Here is a 16,938-nt window from a genome sequence, read left to right as displayed (position 1 = left end):
TCCTGCCTACACTACTTAACCTATTGTTTTTCGTTCGTCCACCCACCTCCTTTTAGTCTGTTAACTCTTATGAGTAGGGTCCTCCTTACTCATGTACTCACCCTACCTCTTTACCTCACCAGTTGCCCTGTTCTTCCTTTCCTCTACCTCATCTTCAATCTCCGCAACAATTTCGACACCTACTTCAGAATTGATGCTGATTTTAGTCATACCAGCTATACCCCTGTTTATGCTGTATTTTATTATCACACTCTGTACATTAACTTGTAATTTGTTTTTATGTTTGCTATGTACGGCGCTCCGGACACTTTATGGCGCCTTATAAATAAACAAACTACTACTACTAAAGCCGCCCAGTGTGTATGGCCCGCTGCTGCAACATCGCCGGGAAAGCCGTTCATCTGCTGGTTATACCAGCAGATGAGTGGCTTTCAGGCCGACTTTGCATAGCGCTCCGCTATGCAACGCCGTCCTCCCCCCTCTGTAGGCGCCGGGCCGGGGGAAAGCCGCTCAGTGTGTATGCACTGAGCGGCTCTCCCCGCAGCAATGAATGCGATCATCGCTGCCCATACACACTGGGCATAGTCGCCCAGTGTGTATGGACCTTAAGGGTTACTCAGACATCTGGGGTGACATTTAATAGGATGCGATTTTTAGTAAGGTTCTGAAAATGCACCATATCGCATGTTTTAAAATTGTGTAGGTTTTTTTTTTGGAAGAAATTGACAATTTAATGCAATGCAAACTGAGGCATGAAAAATGTGATGTGGTGCGATAAAGTGCGAATTTCAGTCATGAAAATGTACCAATTTTAGTCATTAAAATTGCAAATGAATACACATATGCGATTTGTTAGACATGGTAATGTGAGTTTAAAAAAAAAATGGCGGGGCTTGATTGTCGGCCACGAACTACAGCTTCACGGCACAGCAGAGCCCGCAATCACCGAGCTCCCAACTCCATTGATCCCTCCCCTGCCCAAACCCCAGCACATTGAAAGCTGGGTAAAGTAGTAGTCCCTGGTATTCAAGACATTGGTCCATGACCTTTCCTTTCTCGGGCACCTGGGGAAACCTCCGGTGTTTACAGTACTAGCCACATTACTCTACATCTACATTGCTTCAAGGGAAATGTGAACTTTGTTCATGACAAATTACACAAAGTACTCAAGTCCTGGACACCCTTTCTGTCTGGGCCCAGGACTTGGGTCCCAGCAGTTCTCCCCGAGGGCTGCCCTGTTTTCAAAGTCAGGTACTCTTCTCTGTGAACTGGCAAAGGTTGCTTGGGTGGGTAACAGGAGGGTGGCAGAGCCACATCTTCTAGGGCCAATCCGCACCTCTCAAGGAGGTAGAGAGAAGTTTTAGTCAAGTTTACATTTTGGGTAATATCTTTTATTTATGACGATACTTCAAAGTGCAGGTTTTCATTATCTACTCATACTTATAATTCATTACTTAATTTATTCACAGTAGTAGTAATCATCATCATAATAATAATAATAATAATAATAACATGTTTTTTTTTGCACCATATTATGTTGTATTAGTTGCTATGTTCATGTAGGAAAAAAAAAAGTTATATATGATAAAGAAGAAAGTCCCACGGTGCAGAAACATTCCTGTTTCCTTGCCAGCAGGTGGCAGTAGTATGACTCGTTCTTGTATCATATAAGGAAAGCATGTGGTTTCCCAGCCTGGGAATCCCGCTGCTCCAGAGTCCTGTATATAACACTGCAGGAGCGCCTGCTGGAGGGGTCACATCACTGGTAACGCTGATCGTGTAGCACAGGAGACAGCAGGATAAGCGAGAGTTCTGTCTCATCCGCAGCATTTATCATCCTCAGAGAACACTTGGAACGCACAGATTTCCATACAGATCCTGAGATTTTAATAAACTAATCAAGTCACAGATTTATATAAAGATACCGTGATTTTAATAAACTAAGGACCTAACATTTTAGAACCGTCACAGAAACTTGGATACAAAGAGCTCATAGAGAGAACATAAGTTACTGCTGGACTCCACCATGTCTCGGCTGAGATTGCTCCCCATCACCCCACTGATCTCCCTCCTGCAGATCATCCTTACGCCTGGTAAGACATTTCATGGCTGGCAAATTGTCTTCTCTTCATAATTGACTAAACATGTTTATTAAGAATTAATGGATAATTGATTAAATATGGAGCCAAGAAAGTGTATATACTGCTTTGTATTATTTTGGTTCATTGATGCTTATTCCTCTTATTGTTTATTGGTAGACCCATAGTATGATTATATGTATTCTGAATATTGGCAATTGTAATCTAGAAGCTTCTGCTACAACTGAAATCAGAATTAAAACTGAGGGGGAGGCGAATCAACACTTGGAGAGAGATAAAGTAGAGAGTGAGAGAGAGAGTAAGTATCAACTAATCAGCAGTGTCTGACACAGCCAGTAAAGCGACATGAGTTGACTGGTTGGTATTTTATCTCTCTCCAATCGTTGAGAAATCTCCATCTGTCTCACAGGGTTCTTTGCTGATCTGATCTGTAATAGTGAATGGTATATTTTGTGTATTATTACTGTATCTGCTATTATATAAGCACCTTGAGTCCTGTTGGCCATATAAATTAAACTTACTTCCTATATGTCCTTTCCGCAGCCTCTGCCTCGGACATCACTCTTTCCCTTCCTTATACCGCCATCAGTGCTCAGATTGGTGAAGAGCTTCATATCACGTGCGAAGCCAGCACATGTGAGAACCCTGCCTTCATCTGGGCTAGTGTTATGGACTATACATTAAGTGGCACAGTCAGCACTGTAGGACAGAAGTCCATCCTCACCATGAAGGTCAGCAGTGAGAGCGATGGATCCTATCGTTGTACTGTGTCCTGCAATAAGCCACCAGCAGAGAAAAGGTTCAAAATCTCCGTGTACTGTAAGTGTTTCATGTACGTAACAAGTAAAGGAAAATATTTAAAAGATTTTTTTGGGAACTAATGGCAGCTGCTGCTGAACCTCTTGCACAATTTCACTGTCAGTTGAAGGGGATGGTTCCGGTTAGGCTGCAGAAGGCATGGGTTAGGATTAGAGTCTGGATTAGGGTTAGAATACATCACAATATTGTTCATCGTTTTGGATTTATTGTTGCTGTTGGCATTGGGATACCGTACACAATCTCTACTTGTATCTCGCGTATTTGTCAGGGATGTGCATGTGTCATAAGTATATGCTTTATATTATTCTGATCATTTTTACCCAATCATTTTTTTTTATTGGTTTTGCAGCTACTGAGAGCAGTGCCTCTGATTGTCAATGTAAAAGGTCCAGAAACAGGGGGGCGGGGCCAAGCAGCAGACTGTAAAAGCCTATTAAAAAAGCTGTATAAGAGTCACCTATAGAAGTGCCTCAGTGACAAGGATGTGCTTTCTTCCCAATTGAAACCAAGATCCTCTCACCTTGGGGAAGGGGATAGTGCTGATCTGCAGGATCAGCTGCATGGTCCTCTGCAGATCCGCTGCCGCCGCCCAGGTCCCAGCTCTCCTCAGTCACACCAGCACAAGCCCGGTCTGGAAATCCCCCGGCCCCGCAGCCTAGGCTTGCAGCTCCCTGGCAGTGCCTTACCAATTACTGTCCTCCTCGCACACCACTGCTATATGTAGTTGCTGAATCATAGTGGGAGAAAGGACCATTCATGCCCAGGGGAAGGAGTAAGGGCGGGATGTATTAAAATACATCGCCGCCCCCCCCGCCACGATGCCGCCGCATATGTACTAACATATGCGGCTGGCATCGCGATGCGGTGACGGAGGCCCCCCGCGATACCTGGAATGTGGTGCGCGGGGGGTCTCCGTCACCTCCCAGCCGGCTCCTGCATCCCTCACGCCGGGGACAGCTAAGCAAGCTGTCCCCGGCGCCTCCTCCTCCCCCCTGCAGCCGGAAGGACTGCAGCCGGCGTCACTAGGGGGAGGAAGGTGTTACCTTCCGGGTCCAGGAGGACCTGGACCAGGTAACAGAGGGAGGGGGAGAGGGGGGTCGGCGGGTATTACTGCGGAGGCGTCGGGCGTCGAAAAGAAGCCCATAGGCTTCTATAGGGTATCGCCACCCAAAGGTGGCGATACCCTACACTGCGGTGACGTGGCGGTCGGGTAATAGTACATAGGAAAATGCGGTAAAACGGGGGTTTTACCGCATTTTCCCTTTAGTACATCTCGCCCTAAGGCCGGTGGCCCAGCACTGTCACTATCCACGCCTATTGCCTTTGTTAAACAAGAGCATGGCAAGCGAAGCTCCTCCCCCTGTCACATGGTGGTCCTTTCTCCAAAAAGAGATACACGACCTCTCTGCACTTTGCCTATGGGAGAAAGGCCCTTCACATCCCCCATTCCATCGCTCCGGCCATAAGCGTAGATGTGATGAAAAAGCACATGGATCCACATAGCTGCATTTGCGTGTGATCATTCCCAGCGCACGTACAGTACAATTCCTCAAGATAATGCTGTTATTATACTACCTTATAAGTAATTAGTGCTAATCATCTAACTTGCTTACTGTACAAAGTGCATCTAGACCTTATTATCCTGTAACTATAACATACGTATTCTATCTATCTATCTATCTATCTATCTATCTATCTATCTATCTATCTATCTATCCTAAAGAAATAATATACAGAAAAGCAATATAAGTACATATGTACAGGCCATGTTATAGAGTACTACATTACTATATGCCATGGACTTTTTTCTTTTGCAAAATGCTTATGGTTCTTCAACAATGTATTATTCATATGTAACACATTTCTATATTATTTTACAGCTTTTCCCAATGATCCCATTCTCCAGCTCTCATCTGCTGTGGTGGGAGAACACTCCCGAATCACCTGTACACTCACCGACATCTATCGCTCTGAGATGATGACTGCTAAGATAATACTGGATACGGAAGTATTGGAAGAGTATAATGGTGCAGAGATGTATGAATATGATCACAAGATAAAAAATATCAGCTTTTTCCATGACTTTATACTGGAGGAGAGTTATGAGGCAAAGACCATTGAATGTATGGCTGAAATGGAATTCCAGGAGGATGAGGAGGATGATAAACTTGATCCTATAACAAGGCACACATCAATACCCCTTTACTTACAGTGTGAGTAATAGTGAATCTTTCTTTTCATGGTAACTCATTAGGTGCTCTAGAAAGACATGTCTGCCTCATTTAAAAAATACTTTTTCACCCCTAAAGAGCCATGACAGTAAAATGATTTGTGAACCTGACATGCTATCGCACTCCTGGCTTGGCAGAAGCAGTGTCCCAGTGTTCTCTTATACCTGGCGAAAAGCAGCAGAGAATCAACCCATTCCCGCTAGTGGGATCTGTCTCTGGCACTCAGCTTATTCACTGGGTATCTTCAATGCCGCTGGTGATGGGGTTTGTATGGCGAGGATGGCTTATTTTGGCAAGGATCGCCGTCTAGCCCCGCCGGCTGTTAGCTGTATTCAGTGTTCCAGGGAATGGCGAGGTTTGTCACAAATGCAGCAAGCCCACTGCATATAATGGTGAGCCTCGCCGTTTTGACGTCGGCACTCGCCATTTCCACCTTGCTGAAAAGAACCAGCGAGGTGGAAACAGCGAGTGAAGGGGGGTCCGTTGAATACTGACCGCGAGCTATAACAATGAGCTATCGGCACTGCTCACCATCATAGCTCGCCTAAACGGCATTGAGTATACCCCATACAGTCAAATTGGTTCTAAGCACATCTGCCAAACTGTCAGGTACCACTTACTACAGAAGCACCAAACTTCTGTTGTGGCAGTGTACTGCGGATGGGTGAAAGACAGAACAATGGAAATTCTAGTAGACTGACTGACATGTTAATGATATACACTCCAATGGTTTTATGTCATATACAGTAGGGACTCTATTTCCACTATAAAACTATAAATAGGAAAAAAAATAAAATTTGTTGGGAGTCTACTGATGTCTCATATTTTCTCATAGGTCTATCTGTTCCTTCTCTAGTTGCGTACATGACCATTACCAGTGTTATATGTATGCCTTATAATTAAAATATAATAAGAAAATTATGTAGCCAATTTAATGAACTTAACCAGGGGTCCGGGGGAGAGTTAATTAAATTGACCCCTTAATGTTACTATCTCACCCTAGACTCATGATGTGTGTAGAACTGCATACACAAATTAACGACTCCACAACGAGATTTGGGCCACAAGGGGGAAAGTCTGGCAGAAATTGCTGGCGTTTCTGCACCATTGCTGTTGCTCTGCTTGTATGTAATTGAATTGTCCGCTAGGTACTGTATATGTAACTGTGTAACATTTTATTATAACAAATACAACAAAAATCCTATAAAAATCTGTACATCAAAGAATTTAGAAATCTTAGCTTAGAAAATTAAATCTCATTCCATCTCCTAAATTCTTTCTCCTCATTTTCAGACCCTCCTATAAAACCCCAAATCAGAGCTGATCCTTCCACAACTGTGAGAGCTGGTGAGGCTGTACATCTGGTGTGCAGCACAGACAGCGCACCCCAAGCTCACCTCCAGTGGTTGAAGCTTGTAGATGGCAGGAAGCTGGAGATGCCAACTGATGACCAAGGGATGCTGACTCTTTCCAGCACAGAACCACAAGACAGTGGCGTTTATATCTGTTGTGCAAAAAATAATGCAGGAGAAACCTCTTCACAGATAGAGATCATTGTGCAAGGTGAGGTGTCCTTTTAATAAATATATTCATGTAATGCCTTCTGTTTGCTCTGCATTGTAGGATCATGTAAAGTCTTCCTTTTTCATCTTATCTATACTAAAAGGGACATGTAAATGTGATTCTTAATACTCATCCGTTATCAATGCTCCCATCTACCTTTATGAGCATGTAGAAAGTCAAGGCACAGAACAAGTGGCGTCACTAGGAGAGTAAAGACAGCTCCCGATGTCTCCTGTAGAGAGGTTCCCCTGCACAGAACAATATAAATGCAGCACCACTTTATCTCTCTCCAAGCTGTGATAAATCTATACCATTTATTCGATCACACTTAGGTCTTCTGGAAATTCCCAGGATTACCATCCAGCCAGGAACCACAGTGACGGCCGGACAGGCTGTCACAATTTCATGCTTTGCGGATGGCAACACAAACACAAATGTTACATTATGGAAGGTGTCGGAGGACCAGGATATTCTTCTTCTTGACAAAGAAAGGGAATTCTTCATCAAACAAGCAGCTCCTGCTGACACTGCGGAATACAGGTGCACAGCTGAAAATCAGTATGGACTGGCTGAGACATCGGAATCACTCACAGTGACATGTAAGTGTTCTCCTATACACAGGGGTGATGTGATCAGTGAGGTACAGGAATCTGGCAGCTCACATTCTTTCTGGGTGAGATCTGGCAAACCTTGCAGAGGGATACATTAGAGAGAGATACAGTACCAATCAGCCTCTAACTGACATTATGCAGGCTGTGCTTTAACCAAAAAAATCACATGTAAAGTCAATTGGTTATACCTTTATCTCTCTTTCCAAGGTTTGATACATATCCCCTACATATCCCCTACTGTAGCAATAGTAATACATAGTATGGCATAATGCATCCTTTTATAAGTGTTTATAACTATGAAGAAAAATAATTTAACGCCCTACATTTATGTAGTTAAAGCATTTGAACCACTAAAACCTGATCACTTTTCTGAAAAAGATTATCTTTAATGCAAGGCCTGCTGCAAGAGTAATGTCATGTGACCACCGCCCGTCCAATCCCATGCCACATGTTATGACCGGGTATTTTCAACAGTTTCCAAGTTGTGTCACAACTGATGGGGTTACTTACAGTGTAGACTGTATGTAACCTACGTAGGGGAGCTGCTGGTCTCTAAAAGAGGAGGCTACCTCTACATATGGCAGGGCCGCCATCAGGGGGGTGCTGAGGGTACAACTGTCCAGGCCCCGCCACTCTGGAAGAGAAGGGAGGGCCTGGGCTATTCTGTTGCACCCTCTCCTTGGCCGATGGTCCCCCATGGCCCGCTTCCTGACAGCTTCCATTTACAGTGGCAGGCCACGGGTCGTCCGCTGTTGCCACCCGCCAGCCTTCTGTCTATTTTATGTATGATATAATTTCGTCTGCAGAGAGGGAGTCTCTCCTCTGTTGATGACAATAAACTTGACTTGACTTGACTTGACATGCAGCCTGCAGAGGAGCCCCCTTCCGGAAAGCAGGGAACTGCGTCACTGGCTACAAGAAGATAAAGGTGATTTTTAAACAGCACGGGGGTTAGGGGGAGTTCGGGGGGCCCGGGGCCCTGCCTATCTTGACAGTCCCGGCCCTGTAATTTCTGATGGCAGCCCTGACAAATGGCAATATGGAAAGGTGGGTAAGAGACCTGCACTAGGTCTCTTACCCACCTTTCTATACAGTGATGATTGTTGGGTGAAGAGGGTGACATAACTTTATTTTGATTGGCATCCAGTATTTTCTCCTAACACCACACTAATAAAAGTGTTTGTTGGCGACACTTAAATTTCATTTTGTGAGTTTCTGTTTTGTTTTATTTTATATATATATATATATATATATATATATATATCTGCAACAGTTTACATAACAATTTATATGACTGTTTTTAGTGTGAGTAAGAGGCATGAAAATGATTCAGCAGGAAACAAAGCAGAAAGCAGTACACACACACACCAGAAAAATATTGAATTAAAGTGAAATTAAGAATACAAATAAATAAAAGGGGACAGAAACTAAAATGCTCTTTACAAAACAAGGTCCAAAATATGGCCAATATTGCACAACATTTTAATTAACCATAATTACCATAGTAATATACTTTTATTTATATACTTTTATTTTCAACTGTTCATTGAATATGTATTTACCGTAGCTCTTTTCTCTAATGACTGTTCAAAACATCTGTGAAGCTAAAGGCTCTTTGTCTGTGCAGATCCTCCCATGGAAACTATCCTTTCATCTTCTGCTGTGGATGTGAATGAGGGGGATACAGTCACTCTGTCCTGTGCTTCTAAGGGAGATCCCAAACCCAGCATCTCCCTGTATAGACGTTTATTGTCGGGTGAAAATCTTCTCCTTTCTGAAGGTCCAGTCATAATAGTAACACTATTGACCAGTGGGATTTACCAGTGCCAAGCCCTTAATGTACTGGGGAGACAAGAGGACACACTGGAACTCAGAGTACGTGGTGAGTATCTATTCTTCAACGTGTGGTTAAAGTGGACATTTTTAAGGAAATATCAAGGGGGCTCAGGCTTGGGCCTGCCTAAGTGATGACAAAGTAACCTGGGCCTAATGCTCAGGGTCACCTTCCGGGGAATGGGTCCTTTGCCTGCCTTTCATGCATCATAGGCCTGACTGCACCCAAGTGCCTAGTGCCCAATATTCTGATGGTCTGAGGAGGGTTACCTAAGCTGCCCAGCATGGTGCTGGAAGAGGCTGCAGTGGGCTTCTATGTTTAGCTCATTCCCTTTCCACCAATGCAGCACTCTTTTGGTTCTCACCTTCGGCAAATGTCCTGCCCTGGCAAGCAGCATCTCCTCTTCTTTCTTCCTTAAGGGCTTCTTGCATAGTGGGTTATTCTGTCTCCTTTATTTGAGAGTTCATCTTTCCTCCTCTGCAGTTGGACGCTCTTCTTTTGCACCTATGCATTATTTTGAACTTGGTACTGGCTGCAACAGTGGACCAACAGCCAAGCAGGGGGTGGCTGGTGGCATTTTGAATTTGGTGCTGGCTGCCAGCCAATTACAGCTAGTTGACTGACAATCAATTATGCTGCACCTAATTGGCTGCCAATCTGCATGTTTTGATTGGCTTGTAGCCAATGCCAAATTCACAATACTGCATGGCTGCCCCCGATGGTGAACAGTGATTGACTGGCTCCTGACTTGTGCCAACTTCAATAGTCTTCTGATTAATGGCCAGCAGTCCACAAGCTGCTACTCATTGTGAATGGTGCCAAATTTAAACAGAGGCTACAGTCACTCCTTGCCCAGCGCTGGGAGCAGACACATTGTCACTGTCATAGATGTGGACATATGCCTCATGCCTTCACATTTCCTGTGCTGAGCATCGGAACTTGGTCCATTTCATACTATCTTTAGCGCTGTCTACAACTGCATCTAGATCTAGAACTAAAGTGTTGTTACACAAGAGGCTTAACCTGTTTTTTTTCTAGCAAGAGTATTAAATAATGGTTTCCTGATAAGTCCGCAGGCAAAATTATCTGATATACTGAAAAGCTTTTTCCTGGTTTTCTTCCCTGCTGAGTGAAAACAGCTTGTGGAACCAAACTTTTTAGGCATCAAAGTCATTGTTTGATCTAACTTCCCGCCAGAATAACGAATAGGAAAAATATTGTATATCAGTTGGCGACAATAACTAGTGCCTATAAGTACAGTAAATGTGAAAGATTTTTGTTTCTTTTTGTTTTTAATTTTGTTTTAAATATAATTCAATTGGCAGTGCCACCCAAGAACACACATATAACCATCACACCATCTTCAGTGGTGAGAGAGGGAGACTCCGTACAGATAACCTGCACCTCAGAGGCTTCTCCTGCCCCCAGCCTGGTGCTGCACAGCAGGACAGAAAATGGCCTTGCTGAGGTAAAGTCAGAGAGTGGGCAGTACAACATATCACATGCTGGAGCTGGTGACATGGGGACATACATCTGCGAATCCAAAAATGTGGTTGGACAGCAGATTGCAGAGACCTCTCTGACTGTACAAGGTAAGGACACCATAAGAAATACTAGACTAGATCAGTTTATTATACAGTATTACTTATCTGGAGTTATCTCACTGTGGGCGAGATATACTAAGCTTGAAAAGTGATAAAACTGAGAGTGAAAACGCACCAGCCAATCAGCTCCTACCTGTCATTTTTCAAACACAGCTTGTGACATCGCAGATAGGATCTGATTGGCTAAAAAAGAGGGGTATGCAGCGCTCATTTAATGATAACACAAATATATTGTACAATACACATTTATTGATAATAAAATATATAAAATAGAGGGAAAAATATTCGTTTAAAAAACACTTAATGTTAATTGTGAGAAAATAAAAACCAATGATTGGACCTGCCAAGAAAGGGGTAATGGATATAACCTGCTCTGGTCTCTCAGATTAGTCCCAGCATGATTGGAGAGAGATGAGATGTAGGAGTCCAATTGAATTAATCCTTAAGCGCTGCTGGAGGTGTCCCGGTCCTGGGTAGGAATTGTGCAAATTGGTAGGGATCCTCTCTAAAGTGCGGCTGTGCTTGTTTAAGGTGGTACACTCCAATCTACGATCTCCAAAATGTGGCAGAGGTATCTCAGTCTGTGAGGACTGGATGAATGTGTGGATCCTCTCTAAAGTGCATGCGTGCTTGGGAAGGAAGTAAGTCCCAATTAGGGGATGGATGAGAAGTGAGTCCAGATGATTTAGCAGGATAATAAATTAGGCAGATCTCAGTCAGGTCCCTGGATTAGAAACACCAACGCGTTTCACTGTACTAGGACAGCTTTATCAAGGTGACTACCATGCATTCAAGTCCAGGTATAAATACCCTCCCCAATTAATGTTGGTTCACCTCATTGGTGGAGGAGGGAATCCCTTAGATAAGCAATATACAATAAAAAAATAAGATAAAAGACTCGGAGACAGACTCTAGCATATACAGTTCATGACACAATCAAATTTCATTTAGATAAATAGTTGTGGAAGACAGTATTATTAGCAGTTAAAAGAACATAAACATGACCCCCATAACCTGACATAGGGATCACTTCCGGGTTAGAATAATTAAAAAAAATTAAAAAAACGTGAATACTTAGTATATATTAATATATAGGTACACAGAAGGTAGTAATGAGCCAAAACAAAATAAAGAATAATCAAAACAATCTAATGATAGTGCAACTCAATATTTAATGAAAAGATAATTAGAGCGAGCGCCCAGTCCGGAAATGTGACTGTGGAACGCATATTGTAGACTGGACCAATCGGATTGTGTCACTTCCGTCCGGTGACCCGCAAAATGCGGAAGTGTCTTATACATAGTAAATACATGATCACCCATTCAGACGACTTCGTGCAATGTGAAAACGCCCGTGGAAACTTGTTATAGGCGTCACTACCCCTCCCGCTGGAACGCGGGTCGGGGCTGAGTCTGATCGCCCATAAAATCCACGGCGTTTGTCCCGTAAGTGTCAGAGGACTGGCGGATGTGATGTCATGAGGCCTCAGTGTGGGACAAAATATCTGGTCTGTGGTTCACACACTGGGTCCGTCGGTATCATCACTCCCCCAGTGATATACCCTAAGATCTAAGTTCCCAGTCACTTAGGGTCCATATGTATATTAAGCTTATTGCTGAACAGTATCTAGTAGATGCTTGGAGAAATATAAAATAGAGTTAGTTATCAGAATTCATTATAGCAATGATATTTAATGAAGTGAGATGAATAAAAAAATATATGAAAGTAAAGATAAAAATAGACTAAATGGAATAAATATAAGAATAAATATATGGAAATGTAGATGAATATAAAAAATGTAGATGAATTTAAAAATAGAAAAATAATAATAATGATAAAAAATAATAATAATTATAATTATAAAAATAAAAATAATAGTAAAAATAAAAATAAATATAAAAAAATAAATAAAAATAAATATAAAAATAAAAATAATAAGAATAATAAGAATAAATAAAAATAAAAATAAATAAAAATAAAAATAATAAAAATAAAGTATATAAAAAAAAATATTAATATATATATTTTTTTTTTATTTATTTATTTTTAAATTAAAAAATTAAAAAAAGAGTGTATATGACTGACTTGGATTGAAAGAAAAGAGAGGAGAGGAAGAGGAAACTATTCCTCCAGAGGCAAGGGGTGGAGCTAGTCAAAAATCACAGTACTGCATTCAATTCAAGAGATTCATTGAGACCCCTGGGGAAGAGGCAGTCAAATTTAAAGATCCAATAGATCTCTTGTCGACATAACAGTCTGAACCTGTCGCCTCCCCGTTTGGTGACCCCAATATGTTCTAAGCCTACTACTGTTAGGTCCCTAGGGTTACTAGAGTGACATTCGTTATGATGGCGTGATACACTGTGAAGGGGATTTTTCTTGATGATATTCCTTCTGTGTTCAAGGAATCGAACACGTAGGGGCCTGGTGGTTCTCCCCACGTATTTGAGACCACAGCCGCAGACCAATAGGTAAATAACATAGTTAGTGTCACAATTAATAAAGCCTTTTATTGGTTTAGGTATACCTTCTATTTGGATTTCCAAGGTTCTATTTTTAATATAACCACAAGTAATACAAGAACCCTGGCCACATCTGAAACACCCTTGAGTTTTCTGGGGGAGCCAGGTCAGAGTGGTACTAGAAGTATTCTCATGTGTTGCTTCCCTAAGGGTACTTGGAGCTAGTAAGGTTTTGAGTGATTTGTTCTTCTTAAAGATAAATGATGGTCTGGGGGGCAAGATGTTACTCAGAATAGGGTCTTGTCTTAGGATGTTAAAATTCTTTTGGACAATTTTTCTGATCTCATTAGATTGGTTATTATAAGTTGAGATGAAAGGTAATTTATCAGAGACTTCTTTTTTGTCATTTTTCTTTCTCGTTTTACATCTGAGGAGGTCTTCCCTATTTGCGGATCGTGCATGCTGTACTGCCTCAGTCACTAATTTCTCAGGGTAACCACGTTCTTGGAATGCCACAGACAGTTCTGTGGCTTGTTCATTAAAGGTGGATAAGTCAGAGCAGTTACGTCGGATTCGTAGCATCTGACCTTTGGGTATATTTTTGACCCATGCAGGGTGATGGGCACTGTCGAATCTCAAGTAAGAATTTGTGTTAACCTCTTTGCGGAACGTACTAGTGTGGATCTGATTATCTTGTATAGATAGGCTAATATCCAGAAAATCTATATGTGTTTTATGATAGGTGTGAGTAAATTTTAAATTAAACGTATTGGTGTTAAGGTGAGAGACAAAGGAAAGTGCAGAAGTGAGGTCCCCATTCCAAATAATAAAAAGATCATCGATGTAACAGCCATAGAGGACCAGGTTCGCGTCCCAGGATCTGATTGGCTTGTGGTTTATCATTCTCCATTTTATCACTTTTCAAACTTAGTACATCTGGCCCTGTCTCTTTTAGTGCTCATTTTCTGCCTGATTAACTTTCAATTAACACAAAATTAAGAAAATAATATAATCACAAGTATTTGGTTAAAATGGCAAAATAATGTAATTATAGATTTATGAGCTGTTCTACACCTGTAGTAAGGCTGAAGTGTACATATCTGGAGTATATAATGCAAAGTCTATCCTTGGCAACAGTGTTAAAGTTTTTATATTATTTTCTCATTACATAGTTCCACCCAAGAACACATATATATCCATCGCACCATCTCCAGTGGTGAGAGAGGGAGACTCCGTACAGATAACCTGCACCTCAGAGGCTTCTCCTGCCCCCAGCCTGGTGCTGTACAGCAGGACAGAAAATGGCCTTGCTGAAGTAAAGTCAGAGAGCGGGCAGTACAACATATCGCATGCTGGAGCTGGTGACATGGGGACATACATCTGTGAATCCAAAAATGTGGTTGGACAGCAGATAGCCGAGACCTCTCTGACTGTACAAGGTAAGGACACCATAAGAAACACTAGACATAGATCAGCTGGAGCTTTCTTACTATCTGTTTAGGGGCTTATTTAACATCTCTTATGGACCCATTAAACATGTGGAAATGTTAATTTCTGCATGTTTAAGTAACAAGCCCATTTATTATTAGGAATCAGTGGGGCTACCTAGTATTCAGCAAACTCAAAAGAATTAACGTTTTCGTAGTTTGCATGTGGAAACCAATACAATCTTTAGATGACATTGATTCCCAAAGGCCCATTTCTTCCTACTGGAAGGAGGTCTGGGCATGTGAAGAGGGTTCTGTGTGGATTCTTGCGGTACCTCTGCACTGTGTCCTGCGGCTGTGTGCATGTGTGACATAAGGTTATGCATGCACACTCCTGTAGCAGGCCATATTCTCTTTTCAGAGCGGCTGTCACCCCACCAGAGCAATATTTAATTGTTCCTGTACTGAGTATCCACCACCGCAATCTACACCTGTAGGAATTCTCTACTCTACATGCCTGGAGAATATGTAATGCAGAGCTTATCTTGGGCACCAGTGTTAACAACATTTTTATATTATTTTCTCATTACATACTGTAGTTCCACCCAAGAACACATATATATCCATCGCACCATCTCCAGTGGTGAGAGAGGGAGACTCCGTACAGATAACCTGCACCTCAGAGGCTTCTCCTGCCCCCAGCCTGGTGCTGTACAGCAGGACAGAAAATGGCCTTGCTGAGTTGAAATCAGAGAGTGGGCAGTACAACATATCACATGCTGGAGCTGGTGACATGGGGACATACATCTGTGAATCCAAAAATGTGGTTGGACAGCAGATTGCAGAGACCTCTCTGACTGTGCAAGGTAAGGACATCATAAGAAATGCCAGACGTAGATCAGTTTATTATACAGTATTACTCATCTGGAGTTATCTCACTGTGGGCGAGATGTACTAAGCTTGAAAAGTGATAAAATTGAGAGTGAAAACGCACCAGCCAATCAGCTCCTACCTGTCATTTTTTAAACACAGCTTGTGACATCGCAGATAGGATTTGATTGGCTGGTGGGTTATCATTCTCCATTTTATCACTTTTCAAACTTAGTACATCTGGCCCTGTCTCTTTTAGTGCTCATTTTCTGCCTGATTATCTTTTAATTAACACAAAATTAAGAAAATAATATAATCACAAGTATTTGGTTAAAATGGCAAAATAATGTAATTATAGATTTATGAGCTGTTCTACACCTGTAGTAAGGCTGAAGTGTACATATCTGGAGTATATAATGCAAAGTCTATCCTTGGCAACAGTGTTAAAGTTTTTATATTCTTTTCTCATTACATAGTTCCACCCAAGAACACATATATATCCATCACACCATCTCCAGTGGTGAGAGAGGGAGACTCCGTACAGATAACCTGCACCTCAGAGGCTTCTCCTGCCCCCAGCCTGGTGCTGCACAGCAGGACAGAAAATGGCCTTGCTGAGGTAAAGTCAGAGAGCGGGCAGTACAACATATCGCATGCTGGAGCTGGTGACATGGGGACATACATCTGTGAATCCAAAAATGTGGTTGGACAGCAGATAGCCGAGACCTCTCTGACTGTACAAGGTAAGGACACCATAAGAAACACTAGACATAGATCAGCTGGAGCTTTCTTACTATCTGTTTAGGGGCTTATTTAACATCTCTTATGGACCCATTAAACATGTGGAAATGTTAATTTCTGCATGTTTAAGTAACAAGCCCATTTATTATTAGGCATCAGTGGGGCTACCTAGTATTCAGCAAACTCAAAAGAATTAAAGTTTTCATAGTTTGCATGTGGAAACCAACTGGGGCGGATCCAGGATAAAATGACAGGGGGGGCACCATGATAAAAGAGGGTTTAGGTGGAGGAGGGCCGGTGTTAGTGGTGCCAGTGTACATGCTAAGAGAGTGGCAGAGAGAGGGTGGCAATGGGATTAAAAATAGGCCCTGGCATTTAAAGTACGCAGGCCCACCATGGCAACAAAAGTGAAGGATGTAGTTGTGCGCGCGCCGAAGGCGCGCTCTGGAAAAGGGGGTGTGGCCACTCAACAGGGGGCATGTCCTTGAGTGTAGTGTACAACACCATATACAACTTCTACACATTATGCAACAAAATACTAGACCCCATTATACAGTATTTGCCCCTTACACATGATGCCAAATGGAATGAGCCAAAATTCACATAATGCCACATGGATTGAGCCAAAATTCACATAATGCCACACGGATTGAGCCAAAATTCACATAATGCCACA

At 42.2% G+C, this 16,938-nt stretch overlaps 1 protein-coding gene across 1 annotated transcript in view; it reads left to right on the top strand.

The window, feature by feature from the left end:
- Nucleotides 1-1,716: 1,716 nt before the first annotated feature.
- Nucleotides 1,717-16,938, top strand: part of VCAM1 (vascular cell adhesion molecule 1) — a 52,339-nt gene continuing 37,117 nt past the window's right edge. The window contains exons 1-10 of the mRNA XM_083158204.1: nt 1,717-2,093; nt 2,643-2,918; nt 4,799-5,131; nt 6,443-6,712; nt 7,045-7,311; nt 8,951-9,205; nt 10,483-10,749; nt 14,397-14,663; nt 15,251-15,517; nt 15,998-16,264. Coding sequence (XP_083014330.1) covers nt 2,027-2,093; nt 2,643-2,918; nt 4,799-5,131; nt 6,443-6,712; nt 7,045-7,311; nt 8,951-9,205; nt 10,483-10,749; nt 14,397-14,663; nt 15,251-15,517; nt 15,998-16,264 — 2,536 coding nt within the window. The 5' untranslated portion in view covers nt 1,717-2,026. The remainder of the gene's footprint in view (nt 2,094-2,642; nt 2,919-4,798; nt 5,132-6,442; nt 6,713-7,044; nt 7,312-8,950; nt 9,206-10,482; nt 10,750-14,396; nt 14,664-15,250; nt 15,518-15,997; nt 16,265-16,938) is intronic.

The sequence above is a fragment of the Crinia signifera genome, chromosome 8 (genome assembly GCF_055691185.1).
Source record: "Crinia signifera chromosome 8, ASM5569118v1, whole genome shotgun sequence".
NCBI classification, from domain to species: domain Eukaryota; kingdom Metazoa; phylum Chordata; class Amphibia; order Anura; family Myobatrachidae; genus Crinia; species Crinia signifera.
This window is presented reverse-complemented; position numbering and strand designations above follow the sequence as displayed.